This window comes from Lagopus leucura, unplaced genomic scaffold (genome assembly GCF_019238085.1).
Source record: "Lagopus leucura isolate 7727_CA_CO unplaced genomic scaffold, USGS_WTPT01 Super-Scaffold_100012, whole genome shotgun sequence".
In the NCBI taxonomy this organism is placed as follows: Eukaryota; Metazoa; Chordata; class Aves; order Galliformes; family Phasianidae; genus Lagopus; species Lagopus leucura.
Window position 1 is genome coordinate 20,410,056 of NW_024962267.1, and position 23,917 is coordinate 20,433,972.

General features: G+C 46.6%; 1 protein-coding gene across 3 annotated transcripts in view; it reads left to right on the forward strand.

Moving 5' to 3' along the window:
• The first annotated feature begins 12,866 nt into the window (after positions 1-12,866).
• Positions 12,867-23,917, forward strand: part of TWIST2 (twist family bHLH transcription factor 2) — a 30,328-nt gene continuing 19,277 nt past the window's right edge. For all 3 annotated transcript variants that reach the window (XR_006179603.1, XM_042874589.1, XM_042874590.1), the window contains exon 1: positions 12,867-13,607. Coding sequence is in view for 2 of the 3 variants with exons in the window: in XM_042874589.1 (XP_042730523.1) it covers positions 13,089-13,571 (483 nt within the window). In the remaining variant the exon portion in view is untranslated. The remainder of the gene's footprint in view (positions 13,608-23,917) is intronic.

The window sequence follows — 23,917 nt, forward strand, 5'->3', positions numbered from 1 at the left end:
ATGGCTCCTAGGAGGCCTGCCTGACTTTTCATCATGTCAAAGTGCTTTGGCCAATCCCAGGTTTTGAACCTCGGTTTTGCCCTCAGAAGAGTTGTTGTGCATCCCCAATTTGGGTCTCTTGGTAGTTCCTGCACCTAACCCTTCCCTCTAAAATGAAACATAAGCAGGCAAAACAAAAGACTGGCAGAGGATTTTATTATTGATCAGCCCAACTGATCAATCCAGAGCCTAAAGATCAGGATGAGTGAAGTCTCACACATATTTTGCAGATCTCAATCCCATTGTATGCACAACAGGTTGCACATTAGAAAAAATTTCTTCTCAGAAAGAGGCATGGTAACAGGCTGCCCATGGAGATGGTGGGGTCACTGTCCCTGGAAGTGTTCAAGAACTGTGGGGATGTGGCACTGAGGGATGTGGTTTGTGGGCATGGTGGGATTGGGCTGGGGTTGGACTTGGGGGTCATAGAGGACTTTTCCAGCCTTTATGATTCTACCGTACAGTGGTGTCTTTGAACAGAAGCTGGTGGCACAAAAAGAAGCAGGGATCTAGACATGAGTTTGGGGCGATAGAGGTTGGGGGCAAACCACACCAGCTTCCTCTCTTTGCTTCTTTGAGTCTTAGACTGCAGAAATGATCTGAAGACACCAAAGAAGAGCAAATCTGAAAGTAAAGTGGTGGTAGCGTGATTCTCAGCAAGCAGCTTTCTCTTGGGAAAAGGCAGCTCTTCTCGCATATCTGTTTTGCAAACTCTCACAGTGATTTTGTAGCCAGCAAAGTGTCTGTAAAAACAGCACCTTCTGAGTCATAGGAGCTGCCAACTCCTATGCGGATGCGTGTTCTGGAGCTGCAGATTTGGGATCACTCTGAGACAGGGAGCTGCATCACCCTCTGGCTCCCGCCTTCCCATGCTAACCAAAATCTTCCTGCAGAGTCCAATTGCTGGCACAGATGTGGGAACAGGAAGGAGCCCTGTGAGATATTCAGGTCTCAGCTCACATTCTGCAAAGTAAAACTGGGGCTGGCCAGACCAGCAAGCAGATCTCCCCACCCCCTCAAAAAAAACCCTTGTGTGGTGCTTTCATTTGAAACTCTTCATGAATTCAATTTCATTTCCAAGAGGTGGGGATAAAAGGGGAAAGGATCTGTCATGCATGAGTGCTCTCCACTGCCTCTCTCTGATTTCCTCTGCTCTATCCCTCTTCTGCTGACAGGGAGACCCTTCTGAACAAAAACCAAAGAGGAGTAAAGCAAAGGTCTGAAATAATTTGTTATTCCCCTTGTTTGATTCTAAGCTTGGGAGGCTTTTACGTAGCTATTTCAAAAGTGGGGATGATGCTCCTCATGAAAAAGGCTGAGGATTCGGGTGGGGTTCCCCCCTTTTAAGATGTAAGAAAGAAAAACACAAGAAGGAAGATCTCCACATTTCAAATTTCATCGTTCCCTTCAATGGGAAATGGAAAGAAAGTATAAATTTTATTTCAATTACCAAACTAAAAAATGTATCATCATTTCACTACTTCCTCTTCGCTTTGAAACACCGATGGGAAAACACAGAAAACTGGAACTTGTGGAAAACTATCTAAATTTTTGTCTGAGATGTATTTTCCAGCAAAACCAAAATAAGGCTAAACAAATCTTATCAGCGACGTGTTTTGATCCCCGCTATCCAACTGTCTCTTTATTTGTAACCCAAGAGATTTGTATCTGGGTCAAGTGTCCGACAAACTGGCCTCCACCCACGGCACAAGATTCAGCCTATCGTTTCTCAGGTTAGAAATGCATTTTGCAAACTCTCTTTGGGTCAATGATTAGGCAGCGTTTAGGGCCAATTCATATTCCATACGAATTAGTGGGTCCATTTCTGGTGACAACAGCCAAAATATCAAATATACGACAAAACTGGCCTACTTAATGATATTTAAAACATATGGCACGACAGTATTCTGCACATTTCCATAGCTTCACGTGTGTGCGTTACTGATACGCTTCACATTATAATGAAAATATTAGTACACGTTGGATTGCCATCTCCCTCCCCCTTCCCCTTCCCTCCACGTGGAAGGATTTCGTCATATGTCTGCTCCAGTCTGACTTTGTTATTCATCTCTGCTGAGTGCCTGACAGATGTTGGCTTGTGAATTTCTAAATCAGTCTGCTCTGGACTTGCGTTGCTCCCACTGCATTCATGGGGAGTTTTACCCCATGTGTGCTGGGAGAAATGCAGTCTGCCTACCGCTGCCTGCAGTTGGATTGACCACTATGGCATCAACATCCCTCGAGAAAGTTCCTGCATTAAATGCCTTCATCTGGTGACCAAGGGATTTAGGGAAGGACCTCAGGGCTAATAGATGGTTATTGTGTGTCATGTTTCTATGCACCTTCATTGTAGCAAACCCCACCCTACAAAGATTTCACTTCAAAATCTATTCCCATCCCTCTCCACGAAAGCACAGAGAAAGAAGACTGTATTTAAAAAAAAAAAAAGAAAAAAGAAAAAAGCAGTCACACTTTGAGGTTTTAAAAATTATTCCATCTATCTGTGAGGTCAGACTGAGGATTCATCTTTTGCAATAGCAGCAGTGAGCGCTGATGCCTGTGGCCTTCTGCTTTCCCGCAAATCAGATTTCTCATGCTTGTGAAAACTTCCCTTGGATAGTTCTTAACTTCCTTGAAAACAAGTTATTTAATTTTCAACCTTTTTTTTTTTTTTCCTTTTTGCACTCTTAATCATTTTTCACCAAAACAGCTGCATATGCTATCATCCAAAAAATCAGATTCCACTAAAAATATCACCGAGCTCTGGTCGTAAAGCATGTAGCAAAATGCTGACTTTTCTAGCTTTGCCTCATAAACCAGAAGGTATGTGTCCCACCACCCCACCACACGTTGAAAAAGTGCTGCTTCTGTTTTTGGTGGTGTTGATGTGGCAATCCTGTCTCTCTGTTAGCTCCCCGGGTTATTGAAGTGAGGCTGAACCAGGGTCAGTGCTGTTCTTCCATCTCATTCTGCAGCAGGTCCTCTTCAGGCTTAGGCTGAGAGAAGAGCTTTCTGAAGAACATGGTTTAATGGATATGAGCTCTGATGACTGTTCATATGTCTGTGTGTAGCTTCTTCCTTGCAAGGGACGTTGTATGGAAATGAGGTGACTTCACTGGAATTTATTATAAATGTCTGACCTGCCTCCTGGTGTGGTGCCAAAAAATAAAGTGTGACTAATAGTATTTCCCCAGTCTTATTGTGGATCTGTGCTGTCCCTACTGCAGAAGGAAGACAGAAGACAACCAAGAAGATCTGGAGAAACAGAGTGAGACGTTGTAGGGTGACTGATGGGGAGAATAAACCCTTGCAGAATCATCAAGCAAATTCACAATCACTTGAGCAGTCTGAATGAGTGATTTCATCCCTTCCTGGTAGCCATGTCCCCGTGTGCAGTTCCCAAGGGCAGCCCTGTAATGGCATCCACAACCCATACGTGCCAAGTCATCAAGAGATGAAACCAGAGCAAATGGAGAGCCAGACCACAGCAAGCCACATGGGCTCATCTGCCAGAGCAGGCTCACAGATCAAGATCCCTTGAAGAAGCTCCTCACCTCCTGTTGATAAAGGGTCCTAGGAGACTGGAGGTTCTCCGAGGGACTGCCCAATCCTTTCAGCAGTTGACAGGCCAGCTGTCCTCCTGCTTGGTTGAGATTGGCTCTACCTCCAGTTGGCTGCATCTCCCTTTCTATTCTCTGCCATCCTCAAGAAAATTACTTATCTCACAGTTTCATCCATTCCACTTAGCCAAGTGAGCAACTCTGGGAGTCTTCAGTGGAATTCTTATCAGAGCCCTGAAACAACTATGACTCAGTTACGATAAAACTACCCTAAAATCCCACTAGACCCATCTATTCTTGGAGCCAGTGGTAACGTCTGCAGCTCAGCTAGGTCCCTCTACTGCTAATTCTTTCTAAATGAAAGGCTGCCTAGCGGCATGCTGAAAATTAAAGCTTTGATGCCAACACACAACTCCCTGGCCTATTATTGCTTTTTCAGATATACTCCACTATATCTAAATTCTACAGATGGGTTCTGTCACGAGTGCAAAAGCAACGGTTTCGATGTCTTCCCAAAAATGAAGCCAGCTTATAGAAAGGATCTTCCAGTTATATTTCCTCCATGTGTTATTTTTATGTATCATCCAGGGAAGTGCAACTGGAGAATTTGAATTTAATAAGCGTGGGGTATGGGGGACTATTAAGTCTTCAAAGCACAATCAGGCAACAGCGATGGATCAAAGGCCTACAAAAATATTGCAAGATATTATTGGCCCTTTAGGAGACTGAGATATGACAAATGCCTACTGGATTCATACTTCAGCTCCCTTGGGAGGCCAGAATTATTGAAGGTCGCTGTAAAGCCTGCTGAGAGCAACATAAAATTTTCTGCTGACTTTGCAAGTTGTGAATCAGACTCCAGGTCACCTGATAGATAATATAGTGGAACTGACAGTAAACTTTATCTTTGCCAAAAGTGCAAAATAGAAGGAAATGAAACATCACAGTAGTGTTGATGCCAGGGGGAAAAAAAAAGAAAAAAAAAAGTTGCAAAATTGATAATGAAAAAGCTGGGGGAGTTGCAGGCTGAAGACAGGTATATTTTATAGCTCTCCTCCTGCAACAATTAAATGCAAGTTAAAAGAAGTCTTGAGGAAAATGCAGGAAAATGTAATACTTTGCAATTCACAACAGGCTGCAGTACTCTTCCCTGTGGCAAAGAGAGCTACCTTGCAGTACTATTTTTTTAACTGAAGTATTTTGGGTGGGTGGATTCGATGGTTTCTGGAGGTCCTTCCCAACCCCTACAATTCTGTGATTCTGTGATTAGTTACCATGGAAGGTAGATGACATCCATAAGGCCGCAGTGCTGCCCATACCATCTAAACAGGGGCTGCTCCTGGAGAGAATCTGAGCACATGCATCACCTACTTGACTTCAACATAGTGCCTTACATGCTTGAAGCTGAGCCATAAGTGATGCTGTGCTCATGCTCAGTAACGTGACCAATCCTGTAGAGTTTACTGGTGCATCCAGGCCTGCAATGCATCTTACAGCTTCATCAAAAGGAACATTACCCGAAGTTACTTCTCATCTGAGATGCTCAAGGTAGGTTATGCACAGCTGAAAAATTCCATTGGAGTACTATTGGAGCACCACATTCCACCAGCTAATCCCAACACAGCAAGTATTTACAACATGATCTAGATCAATAAGACTTGGTCTGTTCATTCAGGATACTCCAACAGGCAACACGGTCCACCCAGATAGAGGTTGTTACTCTTGAGAAGACAAACCAATGCCACTAATTCATATGTATTTTTATGATTGCTTATTTTAAATTCTACAAACCTTCTGAGATTTTGTTTAGGTTGAGAGTTTGTCATCTAATTGTTTTTGAAATAAATGATTGGGCTTTCCTGCTTTTTCTCAACAGATCTCAATAGGAATGCCAAGCTTGGTTTCCCATGGATAGGCAGAGGATTCCAGAAGTGGAACCTGATCTTTTGGGTCCACTTGAGTTTTTAAAAAGTTCTCTTTCCTCCTCAAAGTTTACTCAGGTGCTTGAGACAAGCAGGTGTTAGTAAAGACAAAGAAGTTTTAATCAGACTACGAAAAATAATGTTCTCCCTCAGATGAGCAGTTTTGGTTGAATGTCTTGTCTGATGCTCTATAGCTACTCAGTGAGACGTGCTTCTTTCTGTTTCTTTTCCCACTAGAAGCTTTCAGCTTTTCAGCAGTAAATGAATTACTGAAGGGAAGACAAATCAACTGATAGCTAAGCAATTTCATCAGGATACAGAGGTCCAATGGGCTTGTAGGATTAAAAGTAAGATTTTTGGCTTTTTATCTCCACTTGTGAACATGGACACAACAATTCTCTTGCTGCTCAGCCTCTGTGGTTTGTTAGTACGTGGAGACACAAGGATGCTAAACTGAAGCACACAGAGGTAAGGGGGTCAGAGTCAGGGTGCTTGGTTTTCCAAAATAAATCGTACTTTCTAAGGAATGCTTCATGAAATGTTGCTCTTTTTATAAGTCAAACATTTTTTTTTCCCTCTGTGACTAATTCTGTCAGATTTTTATTTATTTAGTTGGTGAGAAATTCACCAGTCATCCACAGGGTTTTCCAAGGTAAAACCCCCTTCCCTCTTCTTGGCCATTTAAATATATAAAAGCAAGGAAAAAAGAGACCTGTTCCAGCTTAATTGAATTTTTAATTGGTTATTGGAGATATCCTTACCAGAACTTAGACAGTAAACCACAGAAGATGTTCAACAGCATCAACCCGCTCAGAGTGTGAGCCACAGCTCTTCTGAGGTTATGGGTTAGGCTCATATTCTTCAGACTGAAAGTAATAAACATGTATTTTGTCCTCCTGCTTGTGGGAATGTCACTAATACCTAGAGCTGCACAGAGAACATGGAGAAATACTGTTGAGAGAGAATGGAATAAAGAGTTAAAATGTGGTTGAAAGAGATGAATAAGAAAGGAAGAGTGAATAGGATTTTTGAGCAGAGTTTCCAGGATAGGGAAGAGGTTAGGCATTTGTTTTTTCCATCAAAGCATAGAAGAACAGCTGTGTTTTGGCTCACAGCAATCTTTATAGCCACCGAGGCAGAAGGTCTAAGTTTCTCTTTAAAGTGGATGAATATTTAGGGGAGGTTCAGCCCAATTTCTTGAATTGGTCCAGTGATGGCAAAGACCCAATGGGTAGAAATCTTCCTTTCTGGTACAGGAAACCAAGATCCCATCTCTAGGATACCACTACCATGTTGACTGGGAGTGGGAACGCTTTGAAGGAGGGACTTTTCACTATTGGGATCTGTGATGAATGACCTGCCACTCAGCAGTGACCCATCCAACCCATCAGCAATCGCTGCTAATGAGCTGTCCAGTCTCCCTTAGCCAGAAGACACATGCAATGTGATACATGGACTCGATTATGGCTTAAACCCTGGAAGAAATGATTGGAGAATTACAGTGTAGGGGGATGAGGAGTGAGGACAGATGTTGCCTGTTTTTATCTGGGCAGAGGAAGGCTTGAGGGTTTACAAGCTCACATATTAGCAAAGCCAAGGTAGAATTCAGAGCTGGCCAAGAGTCTACAAATGGCTTAACTGACCCTATTCTCTTCAGAAAAATTTGGCTTTCTACACTTCAGAAATATTAAAGAGTTTCCTCTTGTTTCACCCTTACACTCAAAATTGGAATTTTCTAAATTCTGAAAATTCCCCAAGTCCTAGTGGGCTCCAGCCCAGCTGTTTCTGGGGCTGTGCTAAGGCCACCAGCAGATGCATCCAGAATCCTGGGAGGGGTTCACCTCATCCAGGCAGAGATTTCTAATATCTATCTGTGTCCAAGTCCATTGTTTTGGCTTCCCTTCTACCCAAAATCTGAACTGCCAGATGATGGCGGTTAAATTCTAGAGGCAGCTTCAACAGTTAAAATTTGTTTGGCTAAATCTCAGGGCTATTAATCCCTCCTCGCTGTGTGCATATCTATAGAGTGATACATCCAGGCAAACAAAGCTACTTCTGGATCTGCCTTTCTGCATGTCATGTAGTTTTCTGGGGCACAACTGTACAGTTAGAAGGCATTTCTCAGCAACAAGGAGGCATGTCACACATCCCCATGAAGCAGCCTTCAAAGACTGTGGTTAATCCTCAAAAATAGCGAAGTTCAGGAGTACCAGCAGCAATACTTTGGACTTGGTTTTCACACTGGGATCCTGCTGACCTGTTCAGAGAGGTCTGTGGGGTCTGTGGAAGATGGCTGAAAAAGTAAGCCTTAAATCTTCCTTATGGGATCAGTGCCTTCCTTGCACTGCTTCTGCGGTTTCACAGATCAAAGAAGACAGCAAAGGGCTGGCCTGATGCAGTCAGCTTCTGCAGACATCATTTGTAGTCCAGAGGACACTCCCTCTCTCCATGACCTGGAAATGGAGATGGGGTCAGTCTCCCTACACTAGCACCAGCCTGGACAGACTTTTCCCAGATAATAACCTGCATTTTGAATTGCTCAAGTCAACCAAAGTTTCATCTCAGGAGCAAACGCAGACTCCATCCATGGTCTGGAGCTGGAGAAGCTATTGAGCAATGTCAATAATACCAGAAGCCAACATCCATGTTTTTATGAATTTACCTGCCTCAAAGTGGGTGTTGCAACCCAAAAATTGAACAAAGCCTGACCCCTTCAGCAGTGCCTGAATGCTGTTGGAACAGCCAGATTGGTTTTGGATTTTCTCTTGGTGGGAAGTCCTTTCTCCCCTTTTTAATGAGCCTGGAGATGTGGGAAGAAAAGGCCAGGTGAACAAAAAGCTGAACGTGCTTTGATTTTTCCACTTCATGAAAAAAATATTTTCATTTTTCCTAGCCCAGGTTTTAAGCTACAGTTATTGCTGCAGCAGCCACAATTAATATTTCACCTTCCAAAAAGAGGGAAAAAAAACTGTCTTCCCTGTGGATTCCCAGAGAGACGTTCCGCTCTGATCTGCAATTAGTGGTAGCCTCGGGTAAACGATCTAAAATAGAAATGTTATTTTTGGAATTGTGATAGCTACTACTTTTTACTCCCCCAAATGCTGGTTCTTTTTCGCTCTGCACTGTCATTAAAAATAGAATCCACAATTGCATTGCCACTGCGTTTCGGTTTCTTCCTACAGCAGGACGCACACTATCTTTGCAGCACTACTGACATAAGAAATTATGCAGATTTCTAATCTTGCCAGCAAATGGCAATCAGACTTGAGACAGCAAACCAAGTGTTCAAGGCAGAACTGGATCTGGTCTGAATTATCCCTACCCCACTGACAATGGAGCATGGACTACCAGGAGCTGTGAAATTGCCCTCTGTCTGACAGTGCAGTGTGTCAGTCCCTCACCCAAGGTCTGTTGAATCCACTGAAGATCTCTTTTCTTATTTCAGAGGGTATTCAGATCAGAAATTTAGCATATATGTCACTGTACACACCTGCTTGTGCTCCACAGGAGCTGACTCAGATGCAACCCTCCTATCCAAAGCACACTGTAGTGCTTTGCAGAAACAGATCGAAAAAAGCTACGAATTACAGCGCCATCACATTTTCTGAAAGTTGTTTATGATTTGCATGCATCATTATTACACTGCAGACCGTCTGTCCTGGGACTGTGAACAGCAAATAAAGCAAGTTCTTCATAGTCTGAGAGAAAGAAAGACAAAAGGCGAATATTTGGGACATGCAGGGCTGGGTAGCCATGGATAATGCACATCTGTCCCAGCATTTGGGGTTGGTTGTTCTTCGGAGCGTGGCAGGAGGGATGTGAGAGCTAAGTTATGCTTTTGGAAGCATCGCTCTTGAGGAAGCATGATGAGGGGAAAACGGCTCTTGTGATCCATGTGCTTGACCAAAGCTTAGGCAGAGCTACTGGCTTCATAAGGGGATGGAAACTAGGAGATGTACAACCCTTTGGTACACGTGCATGTCCTTCTCCTTCGATTTTCTGGGCCCATGTCAGCCTCTCCTTCACCCCTGTATGCTGATCTGCTGCTTAGGGGTTTTATATCCGAGAAAGCAGAAAGAACGGGCACATCAGCTGGTAACAGTTCAGAAACAGATGTACATTCCTGCACAAAACTCCAACATTAGCGGATCCAATTACTTTGAAACTGTGCTCTGCTCCGCAGCCTTATCCCTAAAGCCTCACACTCCTTACCTCCTGCCTCTTATCTCTGCTGTTCTCTTGCTTCTTTGCTTTTGATTATAAACTTGTCACTGCGGTGTTTGTGCTTTGGGGAGCGTCCATCCACTGTACCTAGCCACTGTTGCAGCACAACAATAAGGAAACTAAGTCAAGAAGCAGAAGTACAAGATGAAACACGGCTGCCCTTGTGCAATGACAGCACGGGGAAGATGCCTGCCCCAGGTCACATTTACTGGCTGCACAAGCATCAAGGAATTACACCGTTTCTAAGTCATATCCAAGAAGAGAGAAAAAAACAGCTTAAGTAGGCCTGGCTGCAGCAGGGCCATTCAATGCTGCTTGCAATTTGCAGGTAGGAACAGCAGGAAAATCCAGGTACTCTCCTCTGCCGTGCAGAGGGGATGAAGGGTGATTTGCTGACCAAGCCCTGCTGTTGGGATAGCCTGGACCACAGCCTTTATATGGGGAATAAGCACTTTCCCTAAAGCCCAGTCTGTATTCACAGTTCTCCTTTAGGAGCAAGCTAGCGGAGCTGTAGCAGCATCACAGTGGATGTCACTGTTTAAACAAAGTGTTAAACGTTCACCAAAGCTGCCTACTTCTTATAATGTAGTTTTAATTCTGTAACTCTTTTCTTCCATGTGGAAGCATCCACCATCCTCTTCCCCCAGAGGTACCCTCATACCATGGGACTGTGCCACAAGTCCCTCTGATTCTTCCTTCCTCACGCTTCTCCCGGCTCTGTGCCCATGCAGACCGTGGCTTTGGTCTGCTCCAAGGAAACATCCTTGCAGTGTTGTCAACAACACTCCTAGCTCTGGCACTAAGTGCTGCTACAGGGCAGACGTAAAGAGAACACACATCCACAGCAGTTCTGGAGCAATGCTAGCTGGAGCCGGGCTTGCAGACCTGTAATTACAACACAACATTTCACCATAAATTTGTCCTAGTGAAGCCCTTTGGATACTAAAAAGCTTTGCACATTTAGAGGCTTTGCCCCCTTAGGGAGAAATCCTGCCTTGCTTTCTCATGCAAGCAGTCCTTCGGGTTGATCGCAGGAGCCAGGCAGGGGGCTGGGGCTGCTGTGTATTTATTTAATGCAGCCGTGGCGTGCAGGATGCGGAGGAGCATGGGGCCTCTTTCGCTTGCTCTGCACTGGAAGCAGCCTGGAGGGGCACAGATGAGAGCACAAGGAGCAATACTGCAGCCCGAAGCCCAAAGTGTGGTGCCCAGGAGCTGGCTGTCACCAGGGTGAAATGGTTATGCAAGCTGCAAAGTGTGTGTTTTGGGGTACAACCCCGCAGTCTGCCCCAAAACCCTTCTGTCCCCCATCCCCAGAGGAACTAAGAGTCACTGGTAAGAAACCTACTTGCTCAGAAAACCCTGCCTTTTGTGTTGGAAGGTGGAGGTGCCCCTCCATACTTCGGTGACGATTTTCCTGGCTCTTTGTGTGATGTATACTCTTAATATTTGCAAATGATCCCAAGCACTCAGAAGACTTCTAAATACCTCCAAACTGAGCACCGCTTACTAGCAGTTCTTTGCCCTCCAAGGCACAGTTATCACCAGGACGTTCTTACTGGGACCACGGCATCGACTGTAGTTTATTTCACACACTGGGCTGCCGCTCAGCTTTCCCAGCACAAATGCCATTTGCCCTGACTCAGCCGAGAGCTGCGTCTGCCCACAGACCTCCAGGTCACGACTGCAGAGAAGTGACCAACCCTTGGACACGTCCGCAAGCACCGAGCCCTTCTCAAAGCCTGGCTTTGGGGTGTGAGTGGAGGCACCGTCCTGCCTGACCCAGCAGAGTCTTAAATTGGATTAAAAATCTATTTGCTGAACTGCCTTGCTTTCCGACTTCTGTGCTGCACCTGAAAACCTTTCCTTTTGAAAGCAAACACAGGCTCTCCCCAGGGGCTGCCTGGGGAAGTCTTTCCACTATAAACATTACCTACCAGTAGTGGAGTCAGCCCCAGGCAAGCCAAAATTCCTTCTCCGACCAAAGAACACTTTCCAATCAAACCAGACATTATTTTTTCCATTAATGAGTGTTGATACCTACTGGAAAACTCCACAAAGAAATCTACTCCAAACTAATTCTTCTGATACAACATCTACATTTTATGAGTTTCTTTTGTTTTTCTTTTCTTTTTTTTTTCTTCCGAATTTATTTTATTTTCCGGTGCCGTATCGAACACACGATTTTTGCTGCTCAGGAATGCATCTGTTCCTGCAATCTGGGCTTTAGCTGGAATCAGAGGTCCAAATCCGAATGTGCCTCCACAGAAGCAAGTGGAGTTTTCCCACATTTTCCCCGGTGTGCTGGAGAGAAAAAATAGATCTTCATCTTCTGTTCAATGCATCAGAAAGACAGACGCCGGCCCCCCCCCCCCCCGCGCCAGGATGTATATACTTTGGATGCCACAATTTCAGCTGTGGGGTAGGCTGTAGGAAAAGATGCCCTCCAAGGTTCTGCAGCACTCGCTTCCCAAAAAGGGCTATGAGTAGAGGAATGGGGAGAAATGTGGGGAGAGCCACGGCAGGCGTGGACAGGCTGCCTGTCCAGGGCGTGCGATGCAGGGTGTTCCACAAGCCAGTGCCTGCTTCTTGATGGTGCAGAATGGTCTTCCCAAGTCCCCCAAAGTGTAGGCATTGCCCCCAACCCTCTCCCCTCCCAGTGTCCTCCTGGTGTCACCAGTGGGGCATGCGGACAGATCCCCCCATATGTTGGGGCATAAAGGTTGTCCCCAGAGCACAGGGAGCAAAACTGGGGGTTCTTGCTCAGTGTGGGAACCTGGGGAGCACACAGGGAAAGGGGGCAGAGGAACTTGAACAAAGCACGGTGCAGTGGGACTGGGGATCCTCCCCCAAATCCCCATGTTTGTGGGGTGCTCCCCAACCCTGCGACACAGTGAGTATCTCACAGGGCAGGGGTGGGGGGTGGTCGCGAGTTATCTTTTATTCGAGGTGCTTTCCCAAGATTTTAGTTAAGTGTAACATAAAACTGTGAAAGTTTAGCAGGGGAAAAGCTTTCCTCCCACTGACCTGGCCGGCCAATCAGAAGGGAGCCCTGCACCTCCCTCACTTCTGACAACTATTTAGCAACTGAGCTCAGCTAAAGTTTCCAAAAAGTTAGAATAACTTCCTCTCTCCAAGACCTCAATTTTTTGCACAACTCCGTCCTTGAAATAAGAGCCCTTCAAGCAACCTGGAAAACGTTTGGTCAGCAAAAAAAAAAAAAAAAAAATCCTCCTGTTTTTCCAAAGGATCTGTCTCAGGAATTTAAAGCACATTTAAGACACACACACTCACATAACATAAGGAGGGGGGGAAAGGCTCTTCCCCTCCCCTTCTTGCAGAAAGCATGGAAGAAAGCTCCAGTTCTCCTGTTTCCCCTGTGGATAGCTTGGGGACCAGTGAAGAGGAGCTGGAAAGGCAGCCAAAGAGATTTGGCAGGAAGAGAAGATACAGTAAGAAGTCCAGCGAAGATGGCAGCCCCAACCCAGGGAAGAGGGGAAAAAAGTCAAGTCCCAGCTCCCAGTCTTATGAAGAACTGCAGAGCCAGAGGATCCTGGCCAATGTCAGAGAGAGGCAGAGGACTCAGTCGCTCAATGAAGCTTTTGCCGCCCTGAGGAAAATCATCCCCACGTTGCCCTCTGACAAACTCAGTAAAATCCAGACCCTCAAGCTCGCGGCGCGGTATATAGACTTCCTCTACCAGGTGCTACAGAGCGACGAGATGGACAGTAAGATGACGAGCTGCAGTTACGTGGCTCACGAGAGGCTGAGTTATGCCTTCTCAGTCTGGAGGATGGAGGGTGCATGGTCCATGTCGGCCTCACACTAGCCACCGCCGGAGCGAGGCCAGCACAGCCGCCAAAGGGTAAGGAACCGCGGGGCTGGCAGGCGAGGGGACACTGGGATGGGAACGTGAGGATGGAGGGGCCAAACCTGTGGGAATTTAAGAAGAGAAAGTCCCGTGTGGGCAAACTATCAAATACATGGCAAGTTGTTGTTGGGAAAATTGTTGTCTCGCTGCTCCGTGAGGGTGGGGGGCAATGAAAGGGGGAAGCATCGCTGCATGAGGTTTGCCGGAATGCGGCTGCTTTGGGGAAGGGTTGGAAGACAGGCTGACAAGGGGATCCGAACCAGCTGCTGCAGCACACGGAGGGCGGCTGCGCCCCAGGCACCCTGGGTTGGTTGCATCCTCCCCGTGCTGGGGGCACGAGGTGTTCCGCAGGACCCTGCTGAGGCTGGGCGACGAGTTCGTCCCGCTGCACCCCAGGTTGGGTTTTTCTTAAGAGAAACGAGCTGCAGATGTCGGCTGCCCCCGGGCCCCTTCCCCCTTCCTCAATAAACTCAAACAAAGATAGAGGAGTCCTGGGGAAATTTTCATCTGGTTCAGTTTCCCTTCCTCAAAGTGCCGGTCAAACAGAGGTTGGTGTTGGGCTTTTGTTGGCTGGAGCGTAGTTTCTGATTTACTCTCAGAACTAAACTCTTCCTCATCGTTTTCCACGACGAGAAAACCTCTTCCTCTTTATGTCGCCTTTGTAATATTTGGGGAGGAATGAACAGAAAGGAAAGCAAAACCAAACAGCTCTTAATTACGCTCTCATCCCAAGCTAATTAAGGCGAGCAGCTCTGCGTTGTGTCAGCTGCTCTGCGCGGGGCCGCCGCTGCCCGGGGCTCGGTACATGAAGCAGAGCTGCTATCTCACTCTGCCCAGCACATGCTGCTTGCTGCTGCAGGATGCAGGCAGCTCCAAAGGGAAGTTTACCCCCTGCAACGTGATGATGCGAAATACAATAATTTCACCCTTTGGAGAAGCAGCTCCTCGAAGACGGGAGGAAAGCCTTACCCCACCAGCCCACTGGGCAAGGTTTTCAAGGCAAACCCATTTTGTTTTAGCGGTGATCAGTGGCTGATTTAAAATCCTGACGCAGCCATGGGATGTTATTTGGAAAAGGGCTCAAGCAGGGCTTACGGGTGGTGCAAGAGGGTTGAAACCATTTTAAAAACCACTTCAAGCAGGCGGTTCCCTCGCGCCCTGACACAGCCTGTCTTTCGGGGCTGTAATTAAAGTTCCTCCTCGCTCACACAGAGACCTCCAAAATGTCAGGCTGAAAAAGAGTTGCTCTGCCCGTTGCACATTTTGCCCTGCCAGTTGTTTGGCTTTGCTTAAGCAGGTAACGCTGCTGTCGTGGTTCTATTACAAGTGTTGCTATTTTTGCATTGCTGTGCCCCGATTTCAGCTGCGAGAAGCCTAAGCCGAGTCACTTTTAAGAAGTGCAAGCTCTCTGTTTGTAAAACTGAGTGTCTTTTCCCATGCTAATCTGGCTAAAAGGGCTTCAGCAAATAGATTAACAAAACATACGCAAAACCCAGGCTCCTTGTCAAAAACAGATGTAAAATGTCCCAAACACATATTTCTTCAGCAGTTTAGATTGGCTGAATACTAAAGTGCTGTGATGGAACAATGCATTAATTCTGTTGTTTCCTAAATGATGTGCTGCCATTAGCCAATGGCTTTTTTTAAACCTATTATCTAATATATATCCATTCCTCTCCATCGTTCAATGCATTAGTGGCAAACCCTGAGTTTTTCTACCCCCACTTCAGACTCCTTGTCAGTGCAAATGTTGTTAACAACGCTCTGACAAGGCGGGCTTTGTATGCAGATGCTCAGAGACTGTGTCCCTGCATAAAAGAAATGGGGAGAGACATTTCTGGGCTGCTTTGAAAACCTGCGTTGTCAACCCAAATCCCACAGCGTTTTTGCTTTCTTTGGGGTCAATTCACACTCGATGCGTTCCCCACTCCCATCTTGGTGGCGAGCAGTGGATTTTGCTCAGCACTTGGATGTCTGGGGGGGGGGTCATGGCCGCCCCGAGCCCCCCAGCTCCCCGTGAGCCTTCCTCCCTGTGTCTGTGTATGCGTGCACACGCGTGTGGTTGAACTGTTGAAAACACTGTTGACAAATGGCCTGGTGTAGCGCGGTGTGGTGTCAAATTCTGTCCTCTATGGTGACAAAAAATTATGTCCGCCAGCATAAAAAGCCCTGATGAGATCCTCAAGAAATGCTTCAGAAAGCTGGGTGGCGTGGCATAATCTGTTGCATGTGCCTGTCCTGAGCAGAGGTATTTTAAGGGACAACAGGGGATGGCAGAAAGTGTAAGAAATGGCTGTCTGAGTTTGGGAGCTGGGGACTGAAGAGTGTGGCATCCGTTAGTGAGCCCCGTTCTGCCACCCTCCATCTCGGTGGGTTTGAGAGACGTAGGAGAGGAAAGGCTCAGTCCTGGAAGAGGCAGTCATCCGGCTGCAAAGATCAGAGGAGATATTTGATTAGAAAATCAGAGTCCTGGGAACTGATATAATGCCACCTGGCCGCTGCCAGTGCCAGTAGGTTCGTGCTGCTCACTGCGGTGCCAGAAGAGGTTTTCCTGCTTGCTGGCCCTAATTACAGGCAGCTCTGGTAGTTCCAAGAGAAGCAGGCGCAGCTCTGCCCTTCAATCACTGCATAGGTAGTGGGATGTTTCAGCAGATGTCCAAAGCTTGGGGCTTGGTGAGCCTCCCTGCCCACCTTCCCTCCTCACTGCCAGCACATGTGTCCCTTCCCTGCATCCAACTTTTCCTTTCCCCTTGGAAAGCCCATAATGCTATAAACCATCGAAGAAAGAAAAAAAAAAAAAGAAAAAACAAAGTAGGTTTCCCATTATTCCACTTGGTAGGAAAAATCGTGTCCAGTTGGGTGTCGGGGAGCATCAGCAAAGTGCAGAGCCCACACATTTGTGGGTAAGGGGACCCTGCCATCAGCCCTCCCTTCCCCTCAGAGCCCGTGAGCACTTTGCCATCCCTGGGCTGACACTTGCAGCCACAGCACCTTTGCCATCAGTCTGCTTTGGGGAATCCACAGATAGCACATGCCTGGTACTGGTGCTCTTGCAGATTTCCACTGCTGTTTATAAAATGTATTAAACGCGAGCATCCTATTTCGTTTCGTCCTTAAAGAAGCAAACAGATGTTATCTCTGCTGGCCTTGGGAACAAGCTCATTCTATGGTTTATGAGAGCAGGACAGTTAGCTGGGGGTGCTGTGACACTGGAACTAAGCCCTTTTTGTCCCAAAAGCCCTATTTTTTTTTTTATAAGCATCCTTAGAAAATGTAAATATATTTCCTTGATGGGAAAGATTGTAAAGTTTGGTATTTACATTGATAGGTTTAAAGTGGTCTGGGTCTTTTTATTTTTTTTTTTTTTTTTTTTTTTTTTATCTCAGTGCATTTAAAAGCTCGGCAAAATGCATTTTGGGTCTTCTGTTTACGTTCGTGTCATTTCTTGGGAAAGAATAAATCTGTCGGGCAGCGAACAGCAAACACACAGCAGTCAGCCAGAAAGCGCTCGAATTCAGAGCCCCAGGAAAGAGAGGATGTGAGGAAAATCCTCCATTGAGCAGGCACGCGAAGGCAAACCAGCCACATAAATTAATTAATGATTATAAGGAGTTAGAAACAGGCGCAGAGGAGAGATGCGTTGGATTAAAACTGAAGGATTGCTACGAGGAGCAGTAAAGGCAGATTTTAATTTAATCCACTTGAGCCACTGCAGTGCTGTCCGTCTCATTAGGAGAGATGTGCCTTGAAGGGTCACTGAGGAAGCAGAAAAGGCACGTGTTGCTGCAAAGTGGTCCTCGTTTGTCTCCAGATCAGTTGTCCTCACTTTGCGCAGAGTATCTCTGGTGTTAAGAGCAGACAGAGCTTCATCGTTAAAACAAAAGGGAAGGGATTGCAATGCTTTCCGAATACCTCGCTTTGCATTCCCCTTTTGGTGTTTGCTGGGCTTGTTTCATAGTGGTGGTGGTAATACATCAGACTTGTGGATCGCAGCAGCGATGAGACAGATCCTGTGGCCCCAGATTAAATCTCTTTTGGGGACATTTCTTGTCACTTCTTCCTGCTAGCAACGTAATTATTTTTATAGCTTCAGCCTGGGAAACATTTCCACGTGATTCAGTACATCTCTGAGCCTGAAATCTCCTGCATTTATGTCATGCTGTGAAGCAGTAGGAATAGCCTGGTTGGGGAGCATGTTGGGGAGCACCACCACAAAGCAGAGCACAGAGCGAGCTCTACACACAGCCAGGAAATTACTGCCGCCGCTCGGGGGGAGCACACAATTTTGGGCACTGTTTTTTCCAATCTTTGCAGAAGATTAGGGGGAAAAAGCTGATCCAAAACCTTCTGTGCCACGAAAACCACGCTGGGCCAGGTTCTGAGCTGCTGTGCACAGCGGGCGATGCCATCAGAGATGTCAGTGTCACTCCTAGGGGCCCTAAGCACCAGCACTCATGGTTTACTTCTTTGGTGGATCTGGAAGTGAGGAAAAACCAGCAAGTCCTCCAGCTGGACGCCAGCACCATCATTCTAATTAATGATTAGTTCTTGAGAATTAAAACAGTAGAAATATTTGTTGGGGGAAAAAAAAAAAAAAAAAAAAAAAAGGGAAAAAAATACCCTAGGCACCCCGGCATTTAATTAGATTTGTAGCTGTAGAAGATGACCACTCAGCAGTGACAACTAATCATACACAAACAACAAATTAACTCAGCCAGCCAATGAATCACGGCATGGCAGCCTTTACCCCATCCTCGTCTCTGTAACCGCTTCCATGCTAACCCAACCTGGATAAACTCTTATTCCAGTGCCTCCCTCACACAGCCTTGTCTTTGCTGGGCTCTGCCCAGTCTCCCAGTCACTGCTGGGTCACATTTTCACTGTAAGAAGTGGGTGCTGTTCTGGCTCTCTGAGATGTGCCGCCTTCTTGTGCTAAAGCAGGGCTTTCATTGCAGGGAGACTGGTTAAAACAGGGAACTCTCAGTGATTTTTTTCCACAATCTGTCACCCTGAGCTGTCACATCATGGGAAGCAGCACCAGGTGAATGGGAGCACCCAGCAGGGTGTGAATGGGACTCCTTCCCTGCAGGAAGGCAGTACCCCCTATACAGTCTCCTAATAGAAATATTAACAAGCGACGACTCTTGAAGTCCCACTGTTAAATCTGGGTTTCAAAGTGGTTTACAGCCATCGCATCGCATAATTTGGGATTACTTTTTGGCTTCCACACTTTGGCATCTTGGAATGCACTCACATTTTGTTCAGGAAGGCAGCAGCGAGGCAGACCCTGTCCTGCACTGCTTGCAAAGCCATCAGACATCGAAAAGAAAACAATCTCTTTGCAGAATGCCATAGGGTGAGCTGGAAATGACCGACCATCCCTCCTCTCCCTCCCCCTTCCTTCTCCTCCCATCTTCTTCTCCTTTCCATCTTTTAACCACAGCTTGGAAAACAGAAAAAGAGGTGAAAAAAGAGACAGATGTGGGCTGGTTCAGCATGATATATACTTGCTGGAAGAGATCCAGTAAGCCTGTGCTAGCTTTAATTGAATTCCTAATAAGATAGTTTTGCTTTGTTAACTGTCACCCGCAAGAAGCAGCTTTGCCATTTCCTTTAGGAGATACCAGACACGCCAAGCGCGGGCTTTAGAACATACAAATTAGTTCTGGGATGAATTCAGCCATCAAAAAAAGAAAAAAAACCCCACAGGAAGTAATTTATGTGATTATACCTTTGGTTTAAGCTGTGTGGGCTGCCTTAAAAATCACACTTTGGTGCTCAAGCTTAAATAAAGCTCAGAATTCGGGGGGTGGGAGGGAGCGGGGGGAGGTTGTTGTGCAGGAAGCTGGACTCACTGTGGGTCAGGGCTCCCTGGCATCCCTGCTGCCCAGCATGGCCATTTTCTGCACCTGGCTTGTTTTCTCCTGCACTGATTAGCTCCTTAATGAAATTAATCTGGCAGCAGGATCTGCATCAACCACATGCACACGCATAGGAGACTGAAGATAGGAAAATGGTAGGAATGCTATTAAGAAGCAAAGGGTCAACTTGAGAGAGTATTGCCACTTCTTGCCAAGGCGCTCGGAGATGCTGTGGGAAGAGCAGGCATCCTCTGCAATGGCTCCCGACTGAATGCAAGCATCGTAACAAAAAACAGAGTACTCATACAATACATTCATGTCTATTTTGACACAATAGATAACAGGAGCATTCTGCCGAGTCCATTTTGCTATCTGTCATTGGAAGTGTGATGCTTCAGGCATCTCTGCGCTCATCCCACTCGGTGGGGTTTTCTGTGCCGAACAAGCAGATGTTTTGTGAGAGGATTTTCATCCTTCACCACTAGAAGGGCTGTCTACGAAGCGCCTGATACTACCAGCTCTAAATAACCTCTTTTGTACTGTTTGTATCTGAAACATTCATTGCTGGAGCACAGCTGAGCATTTGCTTTCTAACCACCTTCCCCATAGAGAAGATACAGGATCACCCCTAAATTTTGGAGCATAGAGGTGGCTCAGACCAGCCGGTTTGGAACCTCAAGAGAAAAGATGGTCAGGATGATCCTATCCAGTGTTCCCCTTGGAAATGCTAAACACAACCTAGAGACCAACATTTCTTGTGATAATTCAACACGTGTGCACACTGTGGTGTTTCCCAGCACCATAACTTCACCCATTTGTGTGAGTCGGCTGCAGTGTGTTTGCTCCCCGGCGCAGTTTGACCCTAATCTGTCGTTTAGATGCTGCCATATGACTTCTCACACACAGCTTTAGCAACACTTGGCTGTTTTGTTTTGTTTTGTTTTAAATAAAAAACCCTCTTTTTTAGAGAGCCTGCCCCCTGGAATTACTCTTAGGTTGCACTGACCACTTTGCCCATCAGCTCTTATATGTTTGGGGCACAGTCTTAAAATTATACACGTGTTAAATGTTTCAGAATGAGGGTTTTTTGGCTGTTTCTGCCACTCCACACCACAGGTTCAGACTGAGGAAACACCCAGAGACTTTCCCAGGAGCACCTCCACACAACCCTTCCCGCAGTCTTCTGGGTCCAGAAGACATCAGAGGGGGCTGAGAGGGCAGATGAAGCTGCCCCTCCGATTTCCATTTAGTTAGGAAACAGCAAATTAACCAAAAGAAAAGAAAAAAAAAAAAAGAAAGAAAGAAAGAAAAATGATATTTGGCAGCAAGCAGAGGGTAAGGATCGCTGCCAAGGCCTGGACAGCTGTACCTTCTTCCCTAGCAAGTTGTGCGATCAGCGCGGGCTGTGCTGAAAGCCAAGAGGAGTTACCATAGCTGCCACATTGCATTGCACTGATCCTCCCTTTGGGAGACACCTTAAAGAAACAAACCCACCCTAACAGCTACGTGAGCGCTCGCGCCTCGCCGTGCATCAGAGGAAAACTATGGGTGACCTCTCAGGCGTGCTGCTTTGTTTTCTTCTCTTTTTTCCTTCCCCCAAAACCCAGCATCTGAGGGCGAGTGTCGGCTCCAAAGCAATGGGACAGGGGAGGAGGAGAGACACTTAACGCCAAACTTTTTCTGCTTTCTGCTCGTGCACAAAAACTCCGCGTGGCTGCAGCAGTGCTCCCTCACCAGGGCCGTCTTGATGGCTCAAAACAACCCAGGAAATGGAGCAAAACCCAGAGGGGGTTCCACCCTGTGATGCATGGCTCTGTGTTTGGGAGAAGGTGCCCCAGCACAGGTTCTTAACTGGTGGCTTTGATGCATTACAAATCTTGAAGTGTTTCCTGGATGGGGTGTTGAAGTTAATGCGATGGAAGGGGACTTGGGAGAGGACACGGAGCATCGTTGTGGGTGAAACCTCCACACATAATGTGATGGACCGCTCTCAGATTTCTTTTCAAACAGAAACAGAAAGTTGTTCTTTTGTCAGGGCTAAAGCAAGAGACCTATTTCAAGGTATCCCTGCTCTATCCATTCACAATGTGGCGTTTAAGATTTTTAGGTCATGGTCAAACAACATCCTGGCTTCCAAAGCTGCCTTTCACAGAAGCCTGCCACGTGTGCTTTTGCTGCCATTAAAAACCCATTTTCCTTGAAAACATCTCCAGAATCTGTGCCCACAGCCCTACCCACACCATGCCATGCCAAGCATCCTCCCTGCTGTGTTGGGAATGGGCAGAGGGACACGGGGTGCCCAATTGGTTACACAAATTCGGTGATGTACGGAGACCAACCAACTACCTGCTGCATGGGCAGCGGCTTCCCAGGCTCAGAGAGGTGTGTGATAGCACAGGTGAACAGCACAGCCCCCGGTTCCTTGCTGGCTCAGCATCTGCTGGCACTAGAGGGCAGGATGCACTGCATGAAAGAGCAAGGTGGACCACGGATTGCATTCCACGGGCACACCTAACAGAGAGCAAACCAGACGCATCCTCACCGTGCAAAGCAATGAGGACACTGCAGCAGGCATCAGTGCAGTCCTATAGTGCAGTCCTATAGGTTGTTTAGCTTAGGGTCAGGGTACCAAATGGCACCAGAGGCTATTTGCTGCTTTCCCAGCCGAGCAACTCGGGGTGAAGCATTTTGCCTTGCAAGGGGATGCTCTGAGCAGTGTTTGCTGACACTGCATAGAAGCTTCTGTTCAAAGGCATTTGGTGGATCAGTGCAGCAGGCACAGACAAGCTGTGCTGCAAATGCTGTAGCTCACACTCTTGGAAGTAACTTTTTTGTTGTGTACCAACCAGCTAGCACTCAGGCTCTTTAATGCACTCTTCCTATATAGAAAATCTGCATTTCTGTTGGTGTTGTTAAAAACCTCATTATTAGCACTGGTATGTTTTTCTATGTATGCTAGCTATTAAGTCTGTAGCATCCTCTCAATAGGAGATTTAAGACCTGCTCCAGACAAAACAACTATGGGTTTACTCCAGTTCTTTATTATAGACATCCGCATCAATAAATAACCAATATTTTGAAAGATCGCTCTGGACTGGCCCTGCTGTGCAATACTTCCTTTAGTGAAAATCTGTGGCATGTTAGATGTTGCAATTTGTGATCTGAACACCAGGAAAACTCCTCCAGAGGCTTGCAGCTGAAGCTTGTGCCTGTAACCCTATGCTCAGCTGCAGGTAGAGAGGGTGTCCCACTAGACAGTGGATTACAGAGATGCAAGTGGGTGAAGGAGCCCTCTCACCCATCTGCTCTGGCTCTAGCCCATTTTGTGATGCAGCTTTTGGTGTGAGCTGTGCACATCTGTGCCCCAAGTGCCACAAGGTGGTTGGGCTCTGGTCATCAAGAGTAAAAGTCAAACCTACTCTTGGTTCAGATACAATTTGCCCGTGTAATTTTTCGTTAATGCTTGATGCCTGCATTTCCCCCTCTGCAAAGCAATGCTAATGCTTCTAGTGCCTCTGTTGCCTGCCAGCCTTGTAACCCCCCCTACAAGACAGGACCTCTGCATGCAGTGTGTGGAGAGGGAAGGGACCTGCACAAAGCAACACTCTGATTCCATCGGGGCCAAGCCCTGGGTTCAGCACTGCTGCCCGCCCCGTGCCCCCTGCAGCTCGTCCTCCTCTCTGCATGGATTATCCATCCACTCCCTTGTATTTTTAGGTGCTTTTTTGCATCCCAGGGGGACCCAACTGCTGCCAAATGGAAAATGGCTCTGCACTGGGGCCCTTCTGAGAAGCCTATCTACAGCAATTTGTATGCATTTCACAGCTCCTCGCTCAGAGATCTAAATTGCAGATGTGCTCTTCAGATTTAGAAAGGGACAAAACGGAAGTAAAGAGGTTAAGCAGTGCTGTGAGTCACTCCAATACGCGACCTACTGTTGATTTAGAAACCTACCTCAGCAGTAAATACAGAACAAAGTTCTCCAAAATGTTTAACCTTTTGCATCCTGGCCAGTCGAACAAATAAACGAGAACAAAAATACCCTCGCCAGAGTCAGAAAACCAACAATCTGTGGTGGGGTTAGTAGCAAAAAGAAAGTGACCCGAATGAGTGACCTACAGATGAGGGGATAAAAAAAGAAAGAGGAGCAGACGCAGAAGGCAGAGAGGCACATGCATTAGCTCAGCTGATAATGAAGAACACAGTGGATGAAGACTGTGCTGCTCCCTGGGAATGGTTCCAGGCCGCAGAGAGCAGCAGACACAAGCAGCCATGTCCCAAACGAGCATAGGAGACTGCTAGTCTTGAAGTTTAGGGCACAACGGGGAACAAAAGAAAAGGAAATACAGTCCAAACTATGCTTCTGCTGAAGACAGTCATAAAACTTCAGTCCAAGAGGCAAGGGCACCCACTCTGTAGGGGAGAGCAGTTCACACCTGCAGC